Genomic DNA, 26,539 nt, shown 5'->3' with positions numbered 1-26,539 from the left:
CCATTTAGCTCTGTGTGAAATGGCAGAAACACTCACAAGGTAACTTCTTAAGTAACAGAAGGTTGAAACCTGAAACAACTTTAAAATAAAAAAGCTTGAAAGAACCAATGAGGTGCTTACTCCAAGCCATAGACCAGGCAACCCTAACCAGTCAGTGACCCTAAACACTACACTCACACTGAAGTGGGAAATGGCGTTTGCTAAACTAAGATGGTCTACTAAAACAAAAAAGTGAGAAAGTCACACAGAAAAAACAATCAGTAAAAACTAAATGAAAACTCCAGCCAAGCTAGAGCTTTCACTGAGCGACCATTCAAACCTCCTGTATCAGAGGCATATGGGATCTATGCAAATGACCCTTATGAACATCAAATGTTTCAGCTATATGGCGATTCTGAATGCCCATGGCTCTTTTCTTTTAAAGTCATTTATTAGGGTAACTGCAAAATATCCCAACTAACAAACTAAAAAAATGAGTGAAAAGGTCACACAGAAAAACAATCAGTAAATACTAAATGAAACTCCAGCCAACCTAGAACGTCCACTGCTGATCTTACCTTCAACAAGCGATAAAGAAGACAGACCAACACTAGGATGTCTGTATAGAATGAATCAATGCCTTAGTGGTTGTGATAGATATAACATAGCCACTTTTTCTACTCCCCATCCTATTATATATCCCTCTTCTATCCTAACCAATCTCAACTATTCTTTTATCAGCCCAGCTACAAAAATGCTACAGTAAAGTATTAAAATTCTCAACCAGACAATATAGGTTACATCACTACCTCTCTCTAAAACAACTAAATTGTTTCACACTAAATAATTCTGTATTGTACTCGCAGCAAATTAGAACCTTCAAACAACTGCACAACCCTGAAAAATGTCCTTCTCTTCACTCCCTTCATTCAACCGTATGTCTGCACACCACTGACAAATAATTACTCTCTGTAACTAAACCTAACAACAGTGCAGGATACTCCCATGTATTCATACTGCATTGCTAATACAATCACATTCCACTTAAGAACAGTCTGCAACCTGAAAAATTGAAATGCCATCTAAACTAACTCCTAATAGACAAATGGTTCTACACCTGCATCACCTCCAGTTAAACTGCTACTAATATAGCCATAACACTCTGTTATACAAACCATAATGTACTGTTATCACCACTATACCCTCCTTTATTATTTCATCTGTTTCGTCTTCTTTGTGCCTCTTCCCTTTCTTCCTTTTTTTGGGCTGCTGTAACTGTATATCTTGTCTTACTGTGTCTGAAATCTTTATAGGAAGACGTACTTTTACATAAAACCCAACTGTCTACGCATACCAGTGATACTGAACTGCATATTCCACCCTGTATTTAAAAAAAAAATGTACTCGTATGTGTCACATGCAACTGTTATTTTTAATTGCATCTGTTTATAAAGAATGTCGCTGATGTTAAGGATGTCGTGGAGTAATGGAATAGTTGCTCATGACTGAAACTGAATGTAAGTGATGAAACAATGCAAATGATGTCCATGATGTTTGTATAATGGAACATTTCTTCCTAGGCCTCTGCTGAAAAATTGCACCACTAAGCTCGACTTTGCTAGTAAAGAAATGCCAAAAAGTAATAAATAAGTACGTTTGTAAGGCATTTAGCTTACTGATGATGGAAAGATGGTGGATGGTGTCAAATGCTTTAGCCAAGTCAAGGTAGTAGAGTGCATGACACTCTCAACAGCTTGTGTTACTCTCTCATAGAAGTTACCCAGATGCAGTAGACAGGATCTATCCTTTACAATGCCAAACTGCTGTGAGTCTAGTGTGATGAGATTTTTAATGTCATAATTTATCAGGCCAGTTGTAGTATGTTCCATGGCATCGCTGCAATATTTATTTATTTATTTAACATTTGTTTACCGGGGAAGTCTGACTTGGAATGAAGTAAATTTTCAGCAGAGGCCCGGGGAGAAATGCTCCAGATGCATCTCTTAGTAACAATTCTCTATGATTTGCAGGAAAACCACAAATTTGATTAGGAACAGACAAAAGAATATGAGTCAAAAATCTGGACATTTTGTGAAAATTTAGACAGATGAGAAGTAAATACCAGGGGTCCATAGTGGGGCCATCCTTGTGGAATGATATCACTTCCACCAGGGATATAGCCAGTGGCTAAACTTACATTAAATTGTTTAAGGAGTAGATGTGCCAGGGCCTATTTACTGGTGTTTATTAAATAACCATGTATATTATCTTGTCCCATGGAGGAAGTATTTGTCTTAGAGAGTACCGTTAGTATGAGTCTGTATCACTTCATCAAAGTTTATTTACCTCAAACAGCTTATTCATTGAACTGACATGATCACATGTTCACATCAGTGAATGTTTTTCTCATGGTAAGAAATCACTTGGCCAGCATACCTACCTACACACAATGAAGCACATCAAACCCACCAAAGTGGGGGGGCTACATCACCACATCCCCCAGTGTGGGAGTGTGCCACCCACACACCCCCTACTTACGTATACCAACTACGAGATCACACTACATTGAGGAAAAGGGCACATTTTTGTATGTTGGCCAAGTGACTTCCTTCCCTGGGAAAGACGTTTGCTGATGTGAATGTTCAATATAGGGCCGTTCGATGATGTCGGTTTGATGAGTAGCCGTTCGAGGTAAGTAAACTTCAATGAAGTGATATAGACCCCTTAGTAAGTGTTCCTTATCGATGATGTGGGGACTGAGAGCCTCACATATAGATGGAATATGGATATTTGCCTCCAGTGTGAAATTTTTTAGTATGTTTGCAATGTCTATTGGGTCCAAGTATGTGGTGCTATTTTAGATAAGTTCAAAATAATGTTGAGAGTTGTTTCTAAAGTTTCCCAACATAGCTGAAGGAGAAGAAACTGTAGTCATTCTTAGCTTAAGATGCTAACTAAAGTTCATGAGCTGCTTTAATAGTCTTAATAGTAGTTTTCAGGTTTTAGTCAATTTTCTTATGTCTACCTTGATTTGAGGGTCTTTCAGTTTACTGCATATTTTAAGGAGTTTTTCTTTTTGCTGTAAAGTTTATTTTTGTTGGTGGATCATCAGGGTGGTTTGTTTTTTAAATACTCCATTATATTTAGATCTGGTTGGGATTAGCTGTTCTGAGAAGTTATTTTAGTGGATGTAGAACTACTTTGTGAAGTTACTTGCTGTGGCCATGTCTGGAGTTATGGTGTGATTCATAGATTGTTACTAGCCTAATGACCTGGGGGGGGGGGTGCTTTCTAAGCCTAGCCAAGTTTCCCAGAAAGAATACTGATGTCCTCTATCTAAGTGGGATATTAAGGGCCAGGCATTTGTAAGCTACCTTTCTCCATAAGGGACATGGGTGCCAGGCCCAGTGTAACTTTCCTATTCCCCATCCACTCATCTAGGTTGCACTTAAACTGGGTAAAAGAGGAATTCAGCTTCACAAGGATGGGAGGTCTGTTCCGTAGAAGGAGCTGTCTCTGGGACACATATCTGTCTCTTCATCATGTTTTGTTTAAGTTACAGACAAAATTTGGTTCATTAGACCCTGTATTTCTTGTATTGTTTGACTTAAGAATATGCAGGAGATTCCTAAGTGTGGGGTTTGATGATGCCTTGTAAGCTCGGCATAGATCACCACTCAGCAATCTATAGGAAAAAACAAGTAACCACGGACTTGACCGACAGAAGTTTAATTGAAAAATAAATAAACAATGAATATCACAAAAATCAAGTATCGGATAAGCGCTTTCATTTGACGCCTGCCATACTTTTTCAAACAGTTATCACATCACTTCCTGTGAACTAAATAGTGTTTGTCAGTGATGTAAGCAATTAAAAATATAAACAATTAGAATTCAAACTATTAATCCTTAAACTTCTGTCGGTCAAGTCCGTGGTTTTTTGTTTTTTTCTGGTTCCAGTTTGTTATCGCTCTTATTGTCTTAGCAATCTATAGGAGACTGAGTAGAGGAAGAGGGTTTTAAGGCTCTCTGCATAATGTAAGTTTGTTATGCCTTGTATTCTTTTTGTAAGAAACCTCTGAGTGGGTGCAGTACCAAGCCCTGTGGGACACTGATGAAGGCTTATGCACCAGAAACCAGTATGTGAACACAAATAAAATAATTTCCAGGAAGAAGGAGTGCTGTCTTTGTTTTTTTGCCCTATAGTTACTGGATCAGTGGTTAGATTACCTTTGTGCAGGGGAATGACTGTAGCCATCTTCCATTCTTTGGGCATAAAACCTGACTGTGTGCTCCAGATGAAAAGTGATTCAAGTGGACCAGAGAAATCATGCTTTATGCTATTTATTAAGCATCCTGGGATGTTATCAGGGCCCATTAATTCAGTGGTTTTGGCCTTGGAAAGTGCATTGGTGACCTGTTCCCTAGTAATGGTTTGGGGATTGTGGTATGCGGTATTTCCTTTGGACTACCGGGGAAGTGGGGGGGGGGGCTTGAGATGAACCTGTCAGCCAAAAGGTTGGCAGAGGCCTTTAGTTCATTGTGGGTGATGCCATTTACAGTAGGTTTTAGTTCTGTGCATTGTTGCATATTTCCGCTGATATTAGGAAAATAGCTGTAGAAAGCTTTGTGGTTGTCCTTTGCCTGAGGTGCTATTTTATTTTTTCCTTCAAATTTAGCCTTTGAAGTATTAACACTCTTAGCTGCCTGTTTACATTGGTCAAGGGGCTTTTAATATGTATGGCTTTGTTCCTCCTACGCTTGGCTAAGATTTGTTTTTCTTTTGTTGTGTAACAAATTGATATTGTGATTCCACCAGGGTGGATTGTCTCCTGAGTTTATCTCATTCTTAATGTGACTGGGCACAGCTCAACTCTACAGCTATCATTATGACTCTACAGAGATTTTGTAAATAGCTGAGCATATGCTATGGTGTTTACTGGGTTTGGGGGTGCTTGGAATTTAATCAAGGTGTCTCTTAGTAGAGAGGGGTTAGCTTAAGAATAGTTCGTAAAGGTTTTTGGTTTCTCTGACGTCCCAGATTTAATTTTTATTTCAAGCAATACTGCCTTATGGTCAGATCTGATGAGTGAAAACATTACATTGTGTGAGTACACAGTCAAGGATATTTGTACCCCCTGATAGGAGAATCACTAGGCTTCTGCATTAAAAGTGGTGTAGGATTCTCAGTCTTTAGAGGGGTGGTTGAGATCCCCCATGCATATCATATTAGGCTAGATGGTGAGGAACCCTAGTGCATTGAAATAGGTTGTATAGATTGCCTGGGACATGGAGAGGGGCCTGTAGTTTCCAAGGATATGGTACAAGACCCTGTTTATGGTGAATTGCATATGTATGAGTTCCAGTGGGTCATACAATGTAGATTGAGACTTCTCCACCTTTTGTTCCCTTCTTTGCAGTAGCTGGTCTAAAGGTGTGAAAGGCATTATAACCTTGTATTGCTGGGGTACTCTCCACGACTTTAAACCATGTCTCCTTTACTACACAGATGTCAACACTCTTCAGAGAGAGGAAGGCTTGCAAGGAGTGGAGTTTCTTGTTAAGACATCTAGCATTGAGCAGTAGCACCTTCAAATATTCCTTCGTAGGTTCATTTAATTCAGGAGGTTTATTGTTTTAGCATTGCCTAAAAAAGGCATTATAGGGTGGAAAAGATATTTTCCAATCCCTAAAAGCCTAGAGAATGTAAGCGCAAACCATCCTGACAAAGCAGAATGGTCTGTCACCCATGTCCTCCCAGGCCATCAAATATTGTACCCTTAGAATTGACACCAGCAGCTAAGCCAGTTGTTAAAATCAGTCATTTTCTGTTGGTAACATGGCATCATCCATGGAGAAGGTCGTTGTTGCTCACTGCTAAGCTTATACCTGCCTCAGACATATAATCAGCAAGCTCGATCATGTCTCACTTCATATAGTCAAGGGAGGTACTTCTCAGGTCATTAACACCCACGTGACCTATGTCAAAGTCATACTGGTGCATGTGGGACTTGATGGATCCTAGCTTAGAAAGACAGCTAACCGTGACTCTCTGCTCATTTTGGTGAGGGGATGTCAGTGTGCCTCACTATAGAATCACCAATGACCAGGAAATTTGGCTGTGCATTGGTTTGCCTTAAGGGCTTATCAGTAGAGGCATTGGATGCAGTGCTACTATGTGCAGCAGTGGGTGGTGTTTTAATGTAGTGTTTAAGTGATGGCTGAGGACCCTTTTTGTACTGCACAGGAGGTCTTAGTCTTTTAGGAAGGTTACCCGTAAGTGCCTCAGCGTAAGTAGTTTTATGTGTAGTGTCTTTACTCTGTGCAGTAGGTGTGGTGCAAGTGTTACTGACAACCTGTATAGGATTAGTTTTGGTTGTACGAGAGTGTTTTACCTCCAGTGTTAAAGTATTTACACCTCTCACATATTTTATCTGTTTTACTAAGAATAAGTGGGTTGTCAGTGTACATGAGGTAATTTTTTTATTTATTTATTTTTTTTTTATTTAACATTTGTTTACCGGGAAAGTACAACTTGGAACTAATCCAATTTTTAGCAGAGGCCTGGGGAGAAACACTCCAGATGCATGTCTTTGAAATGTGGGAGTAAACCGGAGCACCCGGAGGAAACCCACACGAATGCAGGGAGGACATGCAGACTCCACACAGAAGGCACACCAGCTGAGATTTGAACCAGAGAACCTCTTGCTGTGAGGCTACAATGCTACCGCTGCACCACTGCGCCGTCTACAATACCTTAGAATATCCATCTGTACCAGATGGGCCACAGAGTCAGGAAGTGCATATCCATGGCTATTGGTCTACTAGGAAGGAATGAGGGAAATTTAAATACTGAATAGGTCAATAAGACAAAGAACTTGATGAACAGTGCTCAGCTATGCACAAACTAGATGCTCTAGTAGTTAAAAAAAATCTGTCTAGACAGAAATGGTATTTTAAGGGAAACTTGCACTGTGAGAGATCAGCATCTACACAGATTAGGAGGAGGAGTTACGCTGTGAGAAATCTGCAGCTGTACAGATCACTGCTTGGTGCCACAGCATGGAAAGTAACAGTTCTAACTAAATAGTGTAAAAAAGGTCAACAATTGCAGATATTCAACACAGAAACACTCTTCTCAAGTAGTGTGGTTGCCAAATGTCGCCAAATGCCCCAGGCTCAGAGATTCAAATTTTTAGACAAGCCAGTCCTCTAGCCAATCAAATATAGGCACAATAAGACTTACAGCAGTAATGCCCAGCTCAGAAGGGCATAGGCTATCCTGTCCTGTCACAAGAGTGTAGACCACAAACCTACCGAATGTAAAATAACTGGTTTGGAGCCCAAGTGCTTAAACCAAAACAAGGACTCTTAAAATAACGGGCACAATAAAGCTTTGCCAGCAATTCCCAGTTCAGAAGGGTGGAGCCTACCCTCTCATCTCACAAGAGTGTAGACCACAGACCTTCTTAATGTAAAATAACTGGTTTGGAGCCCAAACTCTTAAAACAGAACAAAGACTCTTTCAGAATAACAGACACAGTAAACCTTGAAATAGCAATTCCCAACTCAGTAAGCTAACTCTGCCGCAACAAGAGTGTAGACCACAAACTTTCCTTATTTAAGATAACTAATTTGGAGCCCAAGTGCTTAAATCAGAATTAAGAGTCTTAGAATAACAGCTGCAATGTAAGCAGGCTACTAACAAGCAGTAATAAATGCAGCAGATGAAATGCCACTGAACACTTTAAAAACGTGCTGCAAAAGTCTAAATAAAGTAGGAAGAAGTACAAATATAGTAAAAGCAGCTGAATAAACTGTAGTTTTTTTCACTAAGTGGGAAGGTAGGAAAAAGAAGATAATTCAAGTTTAAGTGACGAAGGGGGCGCCTTCCCAGTTGCTCTCTCAGTGTATGAGTTGATGAGATGAGACTGGGAGGAGTGTCCAAAATCAGATTTATAGTAGGGACAGGTATCTCAAAAACCACCAAGTTTAAAAACGCAAGAGCAGCAGAGCAGGTCGGTAAGAAAAATCAAATGCAGAAAGACATCAGCAGTAGTTAGGCAGAGAACAGCAAGCCAAACAAGCACTACAGCTAAATAAAGATGCTAGTAAACATTTGCAGTTAAGCAAAAAGTAAGTCACAGGGTGGCGCACAGCAACAGCTATTCCGCTCCACAAAGGTGGAGCCACAGTGGACCCCGGGAACTATCGCCCTATAGGCCTGCCTAGCTTAGTCTGCAAAGCTATGGAGTGCATCATCATGGATCTCATTAACAGAGACATTGGAAACCTCCAAACACTGGATCCTACCCAGTTTGGCTTTCTTAAGGGCAGATCGTGCCTCCTAAACCTGGTGGACTTCTTTGAGACAGTTACCAAGGCTATAGATGAGGGAAAGGTGAACCACACAGCCTACCTAGACCTCGCAAAGGCCTTCGACACCATTCCCCACTCAAGTATTATAGACAAGCTCACCAGCCTGAACATAAACCCCTACGTCACAAGATGGGTTGACAACTGGCTCACGGACAGAACCCACATGGTAAGAGTTGCGGGAGATAGGTCTGACTCTAAACCAGTTACAAGTAGCATTCTCCTTGCCTCAGTCCTAGGACCCCTCCTTTTTGGCATATACTTCTCAGAGGTACAGGCAAGCACAGGAGGACTATGGCTGACCAGGTTCACAGACGACTGCAAACTAGGGGCTATAATTGACTCTCCGGCTGACACATACATCCTCCAAAAGGGTCTCACTGAGACAGATACCTGGTGTCAAAACCATGGCCTCAAGCTAAATGCCAAAAAGTGCATAGTCATCCCCTTTGGAAAAAAACAAAGTACCCACAAACTACCACATAGGTGGTAGCCCCCTAAATACGGAAGACATAATAAAGGATCTGGGGACCCAAGTAGATAGTAACCTCTCCTTTGATAATCACATTGCCAAAGTGGTTAGAAAATCCTTCTATGTGGCCCATCTAATCATAAAAGAGTTTGCATCCAGATCGAAAGAGGTTATTGGACCCCTTTACACATCACTCATCAGACCCATCATAGAGTACAATGCCCCATTTGGGATGTACCTTACAAGACACCTGCAACAACTAGAAAGACCACAGATGTACCTCACCAAGAGGATCACTGGCCTCAAGCAGATGCCCTATGCAGCTCAACTGAAGAAACTCCAGCTGCACTTGGTTGCATACCGCCTACTCAGAGGTGATCTCTGCCTGACATACAAGGCCATGTCCAACCCAGAATTGATGGATATGCTCCACCTAAAGAAAACCATAACCCCTCGAGCCACACGTTCCAGAGATCTAAACCTCACCACAACAATAAATAGGACATGCTGGAGGGATAGATTCCTGTTCCAAAGACTTCCCATGCTCTGGAACAAGATTCCAATCTACATTAGGCAGAGCTCCTCGCTAACCCTCTTCAGGAGAACGATTAAAGAGTGGATGGGAAACAGAAAGTTTACCCCAGGGATCACTTCAATGGCTCTGCTGGACAGAGGCACAGGGAACTAATCTAAGGGGGTGGCGAAAGCCAACACATTCCAGCTAGGCTTATAAATGCCTTTGGGCAGATAGCCTAGTACCTACCTATGAACCTATGAAATGTGGAATGCTATATCTCAGCTCCTCCCAATAATTTGCTGTATATTATTTACTTTCTGCAAAATAATTATTTTCTAACCCTAGCCAAGACTTCTTAAAACTCCAAAAAGAACAAAAAAAAACTTAAAATAAAATGCAATATAAAAAAGAGAGAAAAATGGAAGAAATCAAACCTTAAATGAATAACCCCAATCAAATATCAAATGCAGTAATCAGCAGTAGTCAGGCAGAGAACAGCAAGTCAAATGAGAATTTGATGAGATTTATACATTAAAGTCAGAGATTTTAAAGGGAAGGTCACTAGTTTGTGATCGAACTTAACAGGGGAATAGTACTTGATTAACTTATTTGTAAGGAACTAGGTCAAGAATATTATTGTGGGTTTGTCAACAGATTGGTCCAGGACATTTTTGCTAATAAAATCCAAGAACTTTTGGGCATAGCTACATTTGAGGTATAGGTGTTCCTGTTTCTTGATAAGTAGTTAAAGTCTCCCAAAATGAGGGAGTTCTTATTTATAGGGAGTTCATCAAGTACAATTAGGAAGCATATATCATTTTCAGAGGATGGAGAAGGTATCATGTAACAGGCTATGAACTGTTAAGTCTTACTTAGTGTAATTTGGAACTCAGTAAGTTCTGTTTGTAGGTCTCTGGGCATTTGTATAGAGGTTATGTAGTCCCGAACAAATAAGAATACTCACCATTTTGCCTTCTGCCCTAAAGCATGGCATGTGCAAAACACAGATATGGACAGAGTGCTTTTTGAACATTTAAACCAAATTTTTGTAATTACTCCAAGAAAGATCCAGTGAAACTGGAGTCTTCACTGTGTAATACCTTAAACCTGTTGTCATTGAGGCCCATGGGATGTATACAAATGACCTCTTAAGGACATGCCAGTATTTCAGCTGTATAGCTTATGAATATCCATGACTTTTCGTTTTTGAAGTCTTTAACACATTCTAGCCATTAAAGCAAAATTCCCCAGCTGTAGACATGCCTCGTTTTGCCCTCTTACTGAACTCTTCAGTGCAGCATAAGTGGCTTGCCTGGCTGTCCTTTGCAAACACAGAGTTTAAGACCAAGCCTGATATCCATAGACATTACAGTGTCTGCAAATATTGCAAACTATCCCAAATAACATCCAGACCAAATAGTAAAAAGGTCACACAGACAAAACCATTCAGTAAAAACTTCAAGAAAGATCCAGCTGAGCCTTAGACTTCACTGACTACAGTGAATGCATTTCCATATTTGAAGGATTTGGTTGAGGTGGTTTAGACATCTTATGAGGATGGCCCTTGAGCACCTCCCAGTGGAGAAGGAAAATGTGGGGGCAGATTCAAGAATTTGAGGGATTATATTTCCTCAGTTGCTAGGAAATACTTAGGAATATTACCGGATGAGTTGCAGACTATTCATGGGAAATATGATTTTCCCTGTTCAGCTTGCTATTACCTTGACCCTCACCAGCGCAAGCAGTTTAGAAAAGGAAAAGGTGAGTATCCCATAATTAAAAAATGCACTCAGAAGTACTGGTTTTGTTTCTGGATGTTGGTTATTACTCAACTTTCAGACTAAGTTTGCCCTTATTCAAAGTTTATATGTTTAGTTCCCCATTTTTTCCACAACTCTCATGCCATTATTTTGTTCTTCTTGTAAATATTATGGATTTGCCTTCACTGGGATTGGAGGGTAGTAGGATATATCACTTATTCTGTTACTGCTACTATTAATGCCCAGATATTCTGTCAAAAGTTTTCATTTTGTACATGCGCCCTCAAATTGTCCTCATCTGCTTTAGTTCACTTTCAAATGTATAAATGATGTATGTATATGCTTAAGAAATGTATGCATTAGCTGTTACAACAGCCAGAAAAAATAATTATTTACATGAATAAATATGTCAAAACTGGCTGAGTACAGATTTGTGCTTTGCATATTAGCTTAGACACTGTCTGGCCTCTAAAATGTTTATAAGAAATGCTCAGGAAAACACATACTCACATTCTTGATACTATTAGTACATGAACATTTTTTTCCCTTTTCTGTCAATTCAGGAGATTTGTTTAGTCAAGTCAATTTATAATGGCTATCCTAGTACTTGTATAAATACTGAAGGGCAGAACTTACAGTACTCTTCCAAAATGAATTTCTTGAGAGAAAGGTCCTTTTGCAGCTTTGCAGGCAAAAGTACTTATACTTCAGTGATGGATTAATTAAATCCGGTTATCCTGGCCTGCTACACAAAAGAAACTCAATATGTTCTGAAGCTCCACAGATCTGCGGCAGTCATGGGTATTAGATCCATGTGTGTATGTGGGTGTGTGTGATGATAAAGTAATGATAAAGTAAATCATTTCCATTCCAGTTCATATGATATGGAGAGTATGAAGTCACATTAAAAATTAGTTCAGCATATGCTGAATATGGTCAACTAAGTTTAGTTTTATTACCTTCATGTATGTTTCTGTTTTAGCAAAAAATACAGCACTGTACTGTCTCAGAACAGTAAGAAGCACATCCACACTTAAGCTGTAGAAACGTTATTCTGCAGTCTTCCCCAAATTTCCATGCTATATCTACATGAGTGCTGCCTTCACTATGAGCTAGTAGTGATTAGGATGATCATTATGCACTTCCTCATGGAATCAGGTGAGAGGATGAACGTTCTAGGAAGTTATATGGTTGGTGCAAGATAACATGCAAGTCTCAGTCTGTTACATTGGATTGTACAAGCTGCTAATTCTCTAAAGTAGTTGCATTGCTTTCTCCAAGATTTATTGACCTCGGTATTTAATATTGTTAAGGGGGCTTTGGCTGTTTTCCATGCATGATGGGGGAGCAGCTGAGAAAAAGAAATTATTTTTTATCCTTTCCAAGTTCATGGAAATGCCCTACTGGAACTGCTGCATTGTACATCTGGATCTGGCCAACCAGAAATAGGAATTAGGAACACAGGAAAAAAAATCTAGTGTATTATTACTGTGTTCAGCTATATTTGTCACCTACCAGCAGCAGCAGATGTTTCTAATTTTTTGAAATGACTCCCTTAGTTTTCTCTGAGTGTATGCAGAATAGAACTGGAACATGTGAATAGTGACACAGTACCAGGCTGACAGTGTCAGAGGTATTGACTACCTCTAACAATAATCTGCCCAGCAGAGGGTGACTCCGTCATATTTAAACAGAAAAGCATTTGTTAGTGCTGAATATTGATTTGCACTGGTGATGGACTGCAGTAGTATGGTGGAAGGCAATGACAAAGAGTTTTATTGGTTTTCAAATGCTATATAAAACAACTTCTTTCGGCTGCTGCCATTAGGGGTTGCCACAGCGGATCATCTGTTTCCATTTCTTCCTGTCCTCTGCATCTTGCTCTTTTACACCAACCACCTGCATGTTCTCTCTCACCACATCCATGAACCTTATCTTAGACCTTCCTCTTTTCCTGTTACCTGGCAGCTTCATCCTTAGCATCTTTTTCCCAATATACTCTGCATCCCTCCTCAGCACATGTCCAAACCAACGTAATCTTGCCTCTCTGGCTTTGTCTCCAAACCTTCCAACCTGGGCTGACCCTCTAATATACTTATTCCTAATCCTGTCCATCCTCATCACACCCAGTGCAAATCTTAACATCTTTAACTCTGCCACGTCCAGCTTTGACTCCTGCCTTTTTGTCAATGCCACTGTCTCCAACCCATATAACATAGCTGGTCTCACTATGCTTTTGTAGACCTTCCCTTTCACTCTTACTGGTACTCGTCTGTCACAAATCAGTCCTGATACTCTGCTCCACCCACTCCATCCTGCCTGTACTCTCTTCTTCACCTCTCTTCCACACTTACCATTACTCTGAACTGTTGATTACAAGTATTTAAACTCATCCACCTTCACCACCTCTACTCCCTGCATCCTCACCATTACTCTATCCTCCCTCTCATTCACACATATATATTCTGTCTTAGTCCTGCTGACCTTCATTCCTCTTCTCTCTAGAGCATATCTCCACCTCTCCAGGGTCTCCTCCACCTGTTCTCTACTCTCACTACAGATCACAATGTAATCTGCAAACATCATAGTCCACGGGGACTCCTGTCTGATCTCGTCTGTCAGTCTGTCCATCACCATTGCAAATAAGAAAGGGCTCAGAGTTGATCCTTGATATAAAACAATGGTGTAAATATTAATTCTGATGTGGAATCCTGTTTTGAGCTCACTGATTGTAGGATTTTGTTTTCTAATGCTATAAACATATTTTTAGTGATGCTTAAAATAGCAACCTATATTGTAGTGAAATAAGTTGTTCATTGTTTATGCATATTGTATGCACAATAACAGAAGGTATACATGGAAAAGAATATCAATATTCAGTACTGACATTTTTTATTTCTTGTTACTGTAGGACAAAGATAATAACTTTAGAACAAAGTAATGTACATTTTATTGTAAATGGCTGGAAAGCTGACTTTACCAGCTACGGTAAATGAGGGAAGGGATAAAAACAAGCATATAGAGGAAAGTAATTTGGACAATGGAAAGAGTCTGTATTGTAAAATAGTGACATTTTAATTCATTTCAACTTTCTGAGTGACACATGAAGGGCAGATGTAGGAAGTCCTAAATGTGAAGAGAGTGGATTAAACATCATTAAGTGAAAGACTAAGAAGCAGTGAAATCTATTTAGGGGTTTTCCTCCAAAAATGTTAAATTAATGTAAGGCTAAACATATTCAGCAGATTTACATATCTGTAGTTTTCCTCATGCATTAAATATTTTGAAAACAGTACTTTTGCAGTATTTTAAAAGTTGTAGCTGTAACCAAAATGTTAATTTTGTACCCACAGCTATATACTGCTTCCTTAGAAATAACTGCATATTGAAAAATGATTGTATGTCTTCAAACTGTGTACCATACCCACTTAAGAAAAAATGCATTATAATTTTCAACTGTAATACACAACTGCTGCAGAGACCTTTATTTTTCCTTCTTAGTAAATTATAGCTTCACAGATCTCACCCTTCCATTTCGATAATGTCAAACATTGCCTCACATAATGTGGAACAATTGATCAAAATGTGGAATCCTTACTCTTATACAGTGACTGGCAGTTAACATTCAAAAACATGCATGCTGATTGGTCAGCATGTACCAATAGAAAAAAGTCCAGTCGCCCAAATTTATTCTATTAATATATTGTATGGAGATTCCATTTTTTTTCTCTTTAAAAAAAAAAAAACTTACATATCTCGACAGCTCAGAAGTATGAGAGCCGGGACAAAGAAAATGCAAGGATAATCGGGTATCTTATGCAAAGCTACAGAAACATACTTGATTATCCTTGTAAAAATATGTGTACCCACGGCTGGCTTTGTTTGGTTACTTGGGCTTTGCCATCTTGACCAAACCACACCAGCCATGGGTTATTGCTGTATTATACAATGACAGGTCATTTACATTCATAAACTTGCAAGTATATACCCATATTAAAAAGTCCGGTTACCCGTTCGTTCTTCTACTGATAATGTGCTACATGGCTTTTCAGTTTTCTTGATTTTTTTTTTTAAATAAAGTTTGAAATTCAGGTAGTTCAGAGGTACGAGAGAGGACAGAGAAAATACAAGGAAAATCGGGTATGTTATGCAAAACTAAAGAATTGTACCTAATTTTCTTTGTATTTCTGCTTTGTCCCTCTCATACTTCTGAACTGTCCAGATTTCAAACTTTATTTTTTTTTATTTAAAAAAAAAAAAAAAAAAAAAGCAACAAAGATCTTTCTTTCTCTGTTGCTTCCTTTACAATGCACTAATGTACTATGCAAGCATAGGAATGTAAGTCCCAAATGTATGCACAGTAGATCATGCAAGCCCCAGGAAACGGAAAGAAAGCAGAAGAACACCACGGCACTATTATGTAAAGACATTATTTAAGAAAGTATGTTCATAGATTCATAGGTGTGTGCTAGGCTAATGGCCCTGGGGCCTTTACAAGCTTAGCCCCCTGGCATTGCTCCACCCATTGTTAGTTCCCAGTGCTTCTATCAAGTGGAGCCACTGGAGTGATCCCTGGGGTGAACTTTCTATTTCCCATCCACTCATCAAGATTTCTCTTGAAAAGGGCTATTTAGGTGCTCTGCTTGACATGCATGGGAAGTCTATTCCAGAGCATGGGTAGTCTCTGGGTTATGAACCTGTCCCTCCAGCATGTTCTGTTGATTGTGGTAATGAGGGTGAGTTCTCTGGAGTGTGTGGTGCAAAGAGATTGGGATTTCTTTAGATGTAGCATTTCTAACAGAGCTGGGTCAGACATGGCTTTGTAAGTCAAGCAGAGATCGCCTGTTAGTAGACGAAATGAGACAGAGAACAGCTGGAGATCTTTGAGTCTGTCCAAGTATGGACATGTGTTTAAGGACTAGGATCCTCTTCCTGATGTACTTTTGTGGCCTCTCCAGCTGTTGCAGGTGTCTAGTGATGTACATGCCAAATGGGGCATTATACTCTATGATCGGTCTAATGAGGGAAGAGTAGAGAGAAATGATGACCTCTTTCTTCCTGGATGCAAACCCCTTGGTAATGAGATGTGCCACATAGAAGGCCTTTCTGACCACAGTGGCAATGTGGTGGTCGAAAGAGAGGTTGCTGTCAACCTGTGTCTTCAGATCTCTTATAACACATTCAGTGTTCAGTGGGCTCCCATCGATGTGGTAATTTGTGGGAACTGAGTTTTTCCCAAAGAGGATGATGGAGCATTTTTTGGCATTAAGCTTAAGGCAATGGTTTCGACACCAGTCATTGGTCTCAGAGAGGCCTTTCTATAGGATGTCTGCATCACTTGGGGAGTTAGTCATGGTTCCCAGCTTGCAGTCTGCTGTGAATTTGGTCATCCAGAGTCCCTCCATGTGGGCCTGGACTTCTGAGAAGTAGATGCCAAAAGGAGAGGACCCAGGACCAATCCCTGTGGGACTCCACTCATGTCTGATTGGCAGTCTGACTTGGAGTCTACTACTTTCACACCGTGGGTTCTATCTGTGAGCCAGTTTGCAACCCACCTAATGATATAGGGGTTGATGCCTAGTTTATCAATGATTCTTGAGTGAGGAATGGTATCAAAAGCCTTGGCCAGGTCAAGGTAGGCTGTATGAACTGCCTTACCTTCATCCACCGCTCTGGTGACTGACTCAAAGAAGTCAACCAGGTTGAGCAGTCATGATCTACCTTTCACAAAACCAAATTGCGTGGGATCTAGAGTTTGGAGATTCCCTATGTCCTTGTTAATTAGGTCCATGATGATGCGCTCCATAGCCTTACATATCAGACTCACCAGGCTAATGGGGCGATAATTTCCAGGGTCTGTAGTCGCTCCTCCTTTATGGAGAGGGATGACTGTAGCAGTGCAGCATTCAGTAGGGACAAAGCCTGAATTCAGGCTGTGAGTGAACAGAACATACAGATGTGGTGCCAGTTCATTTTGTAATTCATGTAGAGCACAGCCAGTGATGTTGTGGGGTCCCATGGAAGCTGTATTCTTGACCTTAGATAATGCAGCTTTAACCTGTGCTGCAGTAATGCTGGGTGCCTGGCATTCTTCCGGTATTGAGATTGGTCCATTGGGGGGGGGGGGTAAAGTTGGCATTGAATCTGTTGGCCAGCATGTTAGCAATATCTGTTGGCTCAGTATAGGAGGTACCATTGTGCAGTAACTCAGAGAAAATCTGAGTATTGCCATGGAGATTCTTGATATAACTGTAGAAGGCTTTGTGGTTGTTTTTAGTGTCTGCCGCAATTCTGCCTTCATAGCTGGCTTTGGAGGTTTTGATAAGGTATCTCAACTTTCTGTTGAGGCTACTAAGGGACTTTATCCAGCCTTGGGACTTCACCTTTTTCTGCAACAATTTGTTCCTTCTGTTGTACAGTTTATTAATGGCAGGGGACCACCAGACTGGCTTCCTTTTTTTGGAGGAGAGCATCTTGGTTCTATTGGGTATGACGAGTTCATGTTCGTACTGTGCTTTGGTGTATGATTTGGCAGTCATGCATGTATTTTCCATTGGCATGGGTGCCTTGAAGTTAGCCTCTTCTGTTTTTAGGAGTCCAACTTCAGCTTTGGAGAAGATTTTCGTGGGTGAGATGTGGATTTCCATGGTGATTGGTTTGTGGTCGAATCTAACCAGGGAAGAATTGTCTATTGGTGTAGAGCAACGGTTGTCCATGTTAGTAATAACCAGGTCAAGGATGTTGCTTCCTCTAGTGGGGGTAAGAATGAGCTGGTTAGTGAGGGTTGATGATGGTGATGACTAACGTTAAGTCACAGATTCAAGCACTGGTGGGCCACATATTTGGGTTTTATTATAGTCTAACTAGATCGGTTCAAAACATACTTTTTTCCTGGTCTGATGTATGAGATTTGGCATATTAAACCTCAAAGTATGTACATATATTTCTTTTCCTACCTTGAGTGGGCATTTCCAGCAAATGTAGTGGGCCAATAACCTGACATGTTAAAACCCTTATGTCGTGGTCTTCATGTTTTAATAGTTCATAATGACTCCTTAATAAAGCAGTGTGTGTATTTCAGTGGAATTACTTAGAGTATATCAGTATTCATCTACTGATAGATGGGTCTGCTGTCATAAGGCCAGAGTGGATATCACCTGAGGCACTTTCCCCAAATGCACATATATCTCATATTCGTGGAAAAATCACTAAAAGAATTTTGTTTACAGTGGGTAAGGTTCTCTGCACCTATCACATAGGCAACTTTAGTGTCAAACCCTCATTACTTGTTTATATTAACACTAACCTCAGAGAAAAGAGAAAACACAGCTCTCACCATTCAGAAATCTAGTATTACAACAAAAATATTCTGGGAGCTGATGCTTTAAGGAAATTGCTTCAGGCACTATCTTTTTAGGAGATCTACATTTGAGCAGTTGTAGATCTCCCTCTTGGACTTCATGTATCTTTCATGTGATTTACTGGCCTGTTCAAACATATACAGTTAGCACTGCACTTTCCCTAACTTGGTATCATTATTTGCTTTGTGCTATGACCGTGTTTTTCTTGTTAAACTGTCTTTACCAGTTCAGCCTGTTCTAACAGAAGATGGTTTGTTCATAGAACAAAAGTAGTCTGAAGCTGGAAGGCAGGGAGGTTTCATATTCAGAGATTGCTTGCACCAACAGACCTTACTGTGTAAATATTAGCAGGCATCAAAGTGTGACTGGAACACTCTTAGTAGAATTATATGTACATGTGAGCATTTGGCTCATTCTGCTGTATTTCCTTACTGTTACATTTGATCAGTATAATTAATAACATGAGTCATGACGTTGACTGGAAGCTGGTAGATTCGTGCTTCCTTTTATTGAGCACTATGTTATTCATCCCTTTCAGATACTTAGAAAAGAACTCAGCTTTCCTACCTTCCATTCTTTCTGTTATTAGTGTGATCTTCCCCAGTGACTGCCATAATCAACATCCAAGAAGCATACTGCATAATTGTTCACATTTTGTCTATGCAGTGTTTAATTGGTCTGAGGTTTTGTACCTTGTTGTTTAGCTGCACAAGTTTTACTGTAACTCCTTGCTGTTTTAAAGCTGTACTCATTTTTTAAACTTCACATATGAACCATTGTTTAAAATGGAGAATTTTGTTCAGCAATGAACAAGAATGCTACACAAACAGTAGTTTTCCCATCATTCACTCTGCTTGATAGTGTGTTGGTATTGGATTTTTAACTGCATCCTTTTGAGGCATTGCATCATATTTTTTCCTACGTTGTGTTTGAATATAGGACCTTGAAGAACAGGTTGACATGAAGGAGAAAACAATAAAGAAGTTGCAAGACCAAGTCAATTCTTTAACAAAATCCATTGAGAAAGGTGAGTTATGAGCACATATGTATGTACATTTTCACTTTATTTGTGGTCCTGTATTTCTGTTAGCTCTCATGTCAGACTGCTTATATAACAGTCTAGACATTTGACTGCATTGGATAGTAGTGTTGAAATATGCCTGGCCCTGAGACTTTTTGGAAAAAAATGCATGAGAGTGTTTTGTTATCTGAATGACTGTACTAGTAAATGTTTTACAACTCTTTAATAGATACTGCAGTTCTATTGTCCTAGAAATAAGATGGCTAACTTCGAATGCGGCTCGCATGTAAAGGCTAGACAGAGAATGGGATCCATAGAGGCCTTTATATGCTTTAAACATAATGCTTTTAAGAAGTAGTTGATGGGTATTTTATGTTAATAAGGATAGGACAAAACAGCTTTGTTTTTGTAAAATTTGAATGTTTTGCCATCTTCCAGCCTATGGTCTTAATATAGTGCTTGTGACATCATCTTTGCTCGCAAGGTAGCTCATTGTGACATCAAATCTGAAGATTGTTTTGTTTTTCTTTTGGCCCTCTTTGTCTGATGATCTAGCGCCTTTCACTGCCCTGCTGACTAATTTTTTTTTCTGTTGGAGCCAACCACAGGTAGAGGCAGTGGGGCCAGAAGTTGAGTGGCGCTATGCTGTCAGTAGCTGCTTTTTTTCCCTGGCTGTGCCTTACCCCTTTATGTCAGCTGCACATATTACTTCAGAGTTCATTGTGTAGTGCGTTAAGCTGCATGTGGGTTTCACTTAATCACAGAAAAATGGCTAACTTCTCTAGCAGCCGTTCCTGAGAGCTGGTACTCCTGCTATGTTGTCAATCTTTAGTGGCAATGTAGTAGCGAAATACATACCCCTGGGACAAACCAGTGATCCTTCCCCCTGGATGGATGAGCTGACAATGGCTTCATGGCATCATTTGTTGGATGACTACCATACTTGGGCTGCTGGTTGTTAGGGATGTGGTCAGGGTTCCAATCTTCTACACAATGTAGCTAGCTGAAGATAGGTTTGTTTGTTGATCGGCTAGGCAGATAAATGGCAGCTGGGATTTAATATAAATAAACAAGGAGTAAGACTGTTTGAGGGAGCTGTAAGTATTGTGCTGACTACATACAGTGTGCCAACAGAAAGCTGAACATATAAATGCCTAGTAGTCATCATCACACACAAGCTTAGCCATGCAGCTCTCTTTGAGCGCTCCCTTAAGATGCAGTTATTTGAAATGACCTTTGCCTGATTAGTCTTTCAGTAACACTACAGCAGTGTTTTTGCAACATTTGTTTTAGTTTTATTGTTTTAGCTTCTATTAGCATGTTGTCTTTATAAACTTATTTTCTGAAATGTGTACAGTGCAGACATATAACTTGAAGCCGAATTTGGATATTACCTGACAGTTTATTGCAGAAAGTCTGTCAAGGTTATGACCTGCTAATCAGCTTCATACCATAATATTTTTAAACACTTTTATTACATCATCACTTAAGACATTGGCACACGCATTAATTGAAGAGAAAACAAACCATATTAACATTTTCATTTACATGTATTATATATTACATATGTTTTCTTTCTTTTTAACCACTGTCATTCACTCCAACATTACATAAATTACTAAATCCCTGCCTTCAGTTAAACCTCATTTCTCCTCCTCCTGAATATTGTTCTGAATGTATTTTTCCTAGAAATTCCATTAATTTCAGTGTAAGTTGCTGCTTCCCTATTTCTAAAGATCCCACCCTTCCCCACTTGGGAAGGAAGAACTCATTCCATCACTCCTTTTGACTGTGTGTAATAAAAAAACATGTGGAAACTAAATAATCTGATCTAGAGGATAAAGACTGAACCCTGTAAAGGAGGAATTTCATACCACTACTATCTGTAACTGTGATGAATAATTTTTAGTACCCATCTGTCTGAAACCATCTCTTGCCAAAGAGAAAAATGGAGATTCAGACTTTCTGGAAGAAAAAAAGGGGGACTCCAACATGGTGGGAGTGGGTCACAAGGGTTCTTGAATAGTTATTCAGACTTTTTGGCCTGCCCTTGGTTTGGGAGGTTTGAGACTTTTTGGAACCCCTTTGGCATTTTTTTTATTAAATGTCTGTTTGCATGAATTCTGTTCATACTGTTTATCCTGTTTTTTGCCAAAACTGGATGAGGAGAAGGAAAATCTCTTAGACAACTTGGAAAAGGACGGCTGAAACATCTTAAAAGATTCCCTGGATCAGCTTGCCCCTTTCTTCACACTTTTTGAACATTTCTGCATCTGGGGCCAAACACTTAATTTCTGTCCAAGGGAGAATTTGAAATCTTGTTTTTAATTCCATCTGGAAGGTTCTGAGAATGCAGCCACGCAAACCTTCTTAAAACAGTACCAGTGGCTGTAGCCCTGAAAAAAATATCAACAGTCATGTACACACTGCAGACAATGAGTAAGTGACCTGTGCAACAGAAGAAACTAAGTTATTTAATGCAGATTTCTTCTCACAACAAGAAACTACAGATGGAAGTGCAGGGGGTGTTGGAGAATGCAGCCACGCAAACCTTCTTAAAACAGTACCAGTGGCTGTAGCCCTGAAAAAAATATCAACAGTCATGTACACACTGCAGACAATGAGTAAGTGACCTGTGCAACAGAAGAAACTAAGTTATTTAATGCAGATTTCTTCTCACAACAAGAAACTACAGATGGAAGTGCAGGGGGTGTTGGACACCAGGAACAGATGTAAGCACATAAATATCAAGAAGATGCTTATCCTGATCAAGGTACTCAAGTCCCTAAGCCCTATTTGGTCCCCGGGACCTCTTCAAGTGGCTAAAGACAAAACCATGTGGTACAGCAACAAGCAAGGGGGAGCCAGGTCATACCCCCTTTGCAGATAGCTTCACAGCACAGTCTCACTTTAAAGGCATCCTACATTCTGTGAGAGTAAAACTGTGTGGCAGACAAGCTAAGCAGAACCAGGGCAGACCATCATTAATGAAAATTAGATCATGTGGTCTTCCAACATTTGATCCATCTGTGGGGAGTTCCTCAAGTAGACCTCTTTGCCTCCTGTCTGAACAGTCAACTACCAAAATGCTGTTCCAGGACTTCATGCAAGAAGGCCTGGAAAACAGATGAGTTTTCTTTTCTTTGGGCAGGAATGTTCTTGTATGCATTTCTACCCTTCCAACTAATATCCAGGGTACTTCTGAAGATTGTGAAGGAATCCCTCAGATCATTGTGGGAACTCCCTTCTAGCTCAGGCAACTGTGGTTTTCCCTTCTTTTGGAAATGGCCAGGTGCAATTACCACAAACTTCCTCACAGACAGGATTTATTCATACAAGAACTGGGATGTTTGATGCACCTTGGCATCAATCATCTTCAGTGGACTGCCTGGATGATATGATCTTAGTTCCTTTTAGGCACTTGTTTACTGAGGACATGCAGCAGATACTAATGGAGGCAAGAAAGCCTGCTACTAGAAAATCATGTATTAGCAAATGGAAAAGGTTTTCTAGTTGATGCCAACAGGGTAACCAGCATCCATTCAGGGCTAGTTGTTCTCTGTTTTTACAGTGCTTGTGTGAGTTACTGTCTTATCGCCTTTGTTATTCCTCTGTCAAGGTTCATTTATTGGCCATTTCAGCGTGTGTGCCCATGGATCCTCCGCTTTCAAGGCAGGCTCATGTCAAAATGTTCTTGAAAGGAGTTTTGCATAAAAGGCCTCCTACAAAACAAGATGTTATGTGATCCTATCTCGCCTACATTCTGTACTGATGGGCACGGAGCCGATCCTCGGCTCCGACTCGGCACGCTATGCTATAGAGCGAAGCCTCTTATTGGCTGAGCTATTCTCTATCCCAGGATGCACCACCACTAATCCCCCAGATCTCGTTTGCCGCTTACAAGCTAGGACGTGGTCTCGAACTTGGCTGAGCTAAGTGCTGTTTTTTCTTAAAGTTTTCCTGTCAGGAAATTCTTTATTCTTTACCCAAAAGCTGTTTTAACAGCTATCGTTGTGTATCAGTGTGTTTTTGATTAAATTTTGTGGTGAATTTGTGTGATTGAATAGGGAAAGGTTTTCCGTTTAAGTTAGAGGGGCCTTCCCCTATTCTTTAGCGAGTCTTCTTATTTTTAGAGAGGTCAAGTACCTGTTTAAGTTAGAGGGTTCTTGGCCCTCCTTTTTGGTGTTTTTTGTACTTGTAATTGTACTTGTTAATTTTGGCCTTTCGTTTTAAAAAAAAAAAAAAAAAGGTTTTATTGTTTAAAAATCTTTACTCAGTGACATACATAGTGTTTTTTTCTACTGATATAGTGAGTGGTTTACAGGCATTATGTCCAAAGAGCATAGACCCTCAGGATTTAAGAAGTGCACGAGATGCAACTATAAAATGTCCATCACCGATGATCACTCCTTATGCGTGTACTGTTTAGGCACCAAACACCTACAGGAGTCTTACAGCATGTGTCACGCTTTTTCCTCTAGGGTCCTCCAAGAGAGGAAGAATAAATTAATCTAGAAAGGGCTGATTAAACCCTCCTTCGAGGAGGCCTTATCTTCCTCTTCCTCTCCAGCCAAGAAAAAGAAATCGTCGGCTCCGACCAGTCCGTCGGAACCGACCAGTAAGAAATCTAGGCAGGCTTCTCCATCGGCTCCATGGACTTCGGAGCCGAGGGCGGAACGGTCTGCCTTGATGCCTCCAGTCTCGACTCCTCTGGTTTCGGAGCCGATGGCTGGGGCTTTGAGAGGCGGGTTACCTTCATCGGCTCCCCTGGTTTTGGAGCCGATGAGGGTTGCCGGCTCAGACTCTTCCCCTTCGGCGCCGAAGCCCTCCTCGGCACCGAGGGAAATTGTTTTGGAATCTCCCTCGGCACCGATACTGGTCGAGTCTATTCGGAGCCGGTCCCCCAGTCCTTCGGAGCCGATGGAGAAGTCGGTTCGGACCCGGTCGGTCTCCTCCCGATCTTCAAAGATGTCGGATTCGGACATCGACAGGGTGCTCCTAAGACTGTTTCAGTCTCCTGTATTCCAGAAATTAGTTTCGGCTCCAGCCCATTCGGCTTCGGAGCCGATGGCCCACCCTGCAGTTCTGGTTCCTCCTCCAACAGCCTCGGCACCATTGGAGCCGGTGCTGGTGGAGCCGATGGAGGTTTTCAGGTCGGCCCCGACTCTTACTCCAACCCCGGCTCTCGAGTCGGAGTTCGGTACACGGACCTCCTCCGTCGGCCCCGGGGGGATGCTTCGGGACCGATGTTTTCGGTTCTGAGCCTTCCTCTCGGTGCGTCGGCTGCGGGGGTACCATCTACTGTTGTGGCCACGGGGGTTGGACCTTCCCAGGACTCTGGCGGTCCGGCCTTCAGGGCCATGAGGAGTGCTTTGGCCAAATCTTCTTTGGCTACCTCCACGGTCTCACCAGCACCTTCCCTACACACGGAGACTGGGTCTTTGGTAGTCCCCCTGTCCCTAGACAGCGGAGCCCCGGGGCCTGAGGTCACCCCCAGTGGGGGTTCCCCCCCTCCTGGAGGTCCCTCTGAAGCTTCTTCAGAGGAACCCCCAAGGAAAAGACTGTGCAAGAGGAAGCACGTCGACTCCCCCGATGAGTCTCTCACGTCGGACACCGATCTTGATGATGCGGAGGGGTCCCCTAAGTCGTCCTCAGATGATGTCTCCTTTGCAGACATCTTGGAAGCCCTCAAACAACGAGGCGGCTGGCATTCCAAACCCCCTTCCGCTGATGAGTCGGTGTTCCTCACGGCCTTCGGGGCTCAGACCTCCGCCTCCTGGGTGTCTCCGCCCTTCAATGAGCTCCTAGATTTGATCTGTTGGAGGGCATGGGAACATCCAGACTCTGTGGAACCGATGCCTGCTCGCCCAGATAAGTTCTTATCAGCACCCCCAGAGAAAGAGTTTTTGACCAAAGGTGTGGCTGTAGATGCCTTGGTGGTGGCATCTGCTACCCAACAAGATGTAGCAGAGGCTTCGACGTCTGTCCATCCTCCTAATAAGGAGTCTAGGAGCATGGATCGGTACGGGAAGCGCACCCTCAGTTCAGCGGCCTTTACCTTAAGGTCCCTGAACTATTTAACGCACTTCACTAGATTTCAGAGGGATCTGATCAAGGAGCTTTCAGATACCCTCTTGGGTAACCTACCTGAGCAGCTGGCCCAGACGGTTGGCTCTCAGTTGGCTACGTTGTCATCGATATCAAACTCGTCCATGAGGCTCATTTCATATGCAGCCGAGGGGGTGAGTAGAGCGGCGGGTACGGGTGCTGCTTTACGGAGGCAAGCCTGGCTCCGCCTGTGTCATTTGCGGAAGCCTTTAAGTCTTCCTTTGCCGACGCTCCCTTTGATGGGTCCTCTTTGTTTGGACCTAAGGTAAAGGACACATTGACCCGCTGCGAGCAAGAAGGTAAGACTTTGACTGCCGTAGGGGCACGATTTTCCACTCCCTTTCGGCCTTATCCCAAGGCTAAAAGAGGAGGGAAAATGTGGTTCCGTAAATCCCAGAAGTCTTATCCCTCGCAGCAGGACGATCCCCTTCTAGAGGCAGAGGAGGGGGAAATTTTTCTGGAAGACGCCGTCCCAGAGGCGGCAGAGGCCCCCGCAACACTGGAGACCACGAGTCCTTTCGTGGCTCTTCAGCCTTCCACAATCCCTGAAGGATTGCCCGACTGTGCAGCTCCGGAGCCAGTCGGGGGTCGTTTTTCGAGGCACCTAAAAGCCTGGGAAGGTATCACTCAGGACCGATGGGTGCTTCGAATCATCGCCGGAGGTTACGCCATCCCTTTTTCTCACTCTTCACCGCCGTCCAAGAAAATCCCGGACCCGCCACCCAGTCAACGGGAAATCACAGCCTTAGAAGTCTCAAAGCTGCTTCAAAAAGGAGTCATCCAACCGGTCCCCGCAGACCAGATCGGATTAGGGACTTACTCAAGATTCTTTTTGGTGCCAAAAAAGACCGGGGACTTGAGGCCCATTTTGGATCTCAGCATCCTAAATCGATCAGTCAAAAAGTCCAAGTTCCGAATGGTCACCTTACAATCCATTCTCCCACT

General features: G+C 41.6%; 1 protein-coding gene across 1 annotated transcript in view; it reads left to right on the top strand.

Moving 5' to 3' along the window:
* The window catches only part of MYO5C (myosin VC), a 1,763,334-nt gene that overhangs the window by 1,283,809 nt on the left and 452,986 nt on the right, over positions 1-26,539 (top strand). The window contains exon 21 of the mRNA XM_044078824.1: positions 19,405-19,492. Within this exon, the coding sequence (XP_043934759.1) occupies positions 19,405-19,492 (88 nt within the window). The remainder of the gene's footprint in view (positions 1-19,404; positions 19,493-26,539) is intronic.

This window comes from Protopterus annectens, chromosome 7.part1, assembly GCF_019279795.1.
Source record: "Protopterus annectens isolate FY-2018-M chromosome 7.part1, PAN1.0, whole genome shotgun sequence".
NCBI lineage: Eukaryota > Metazoa > Chordata > Ceratodontiformes > Protopteridae > Protopterus > Protopterus annectens.
Note: the sequence above shows the minus strand (reverse complement) of the source record. Positions and strands in the feature narration are given on the sequence as shown.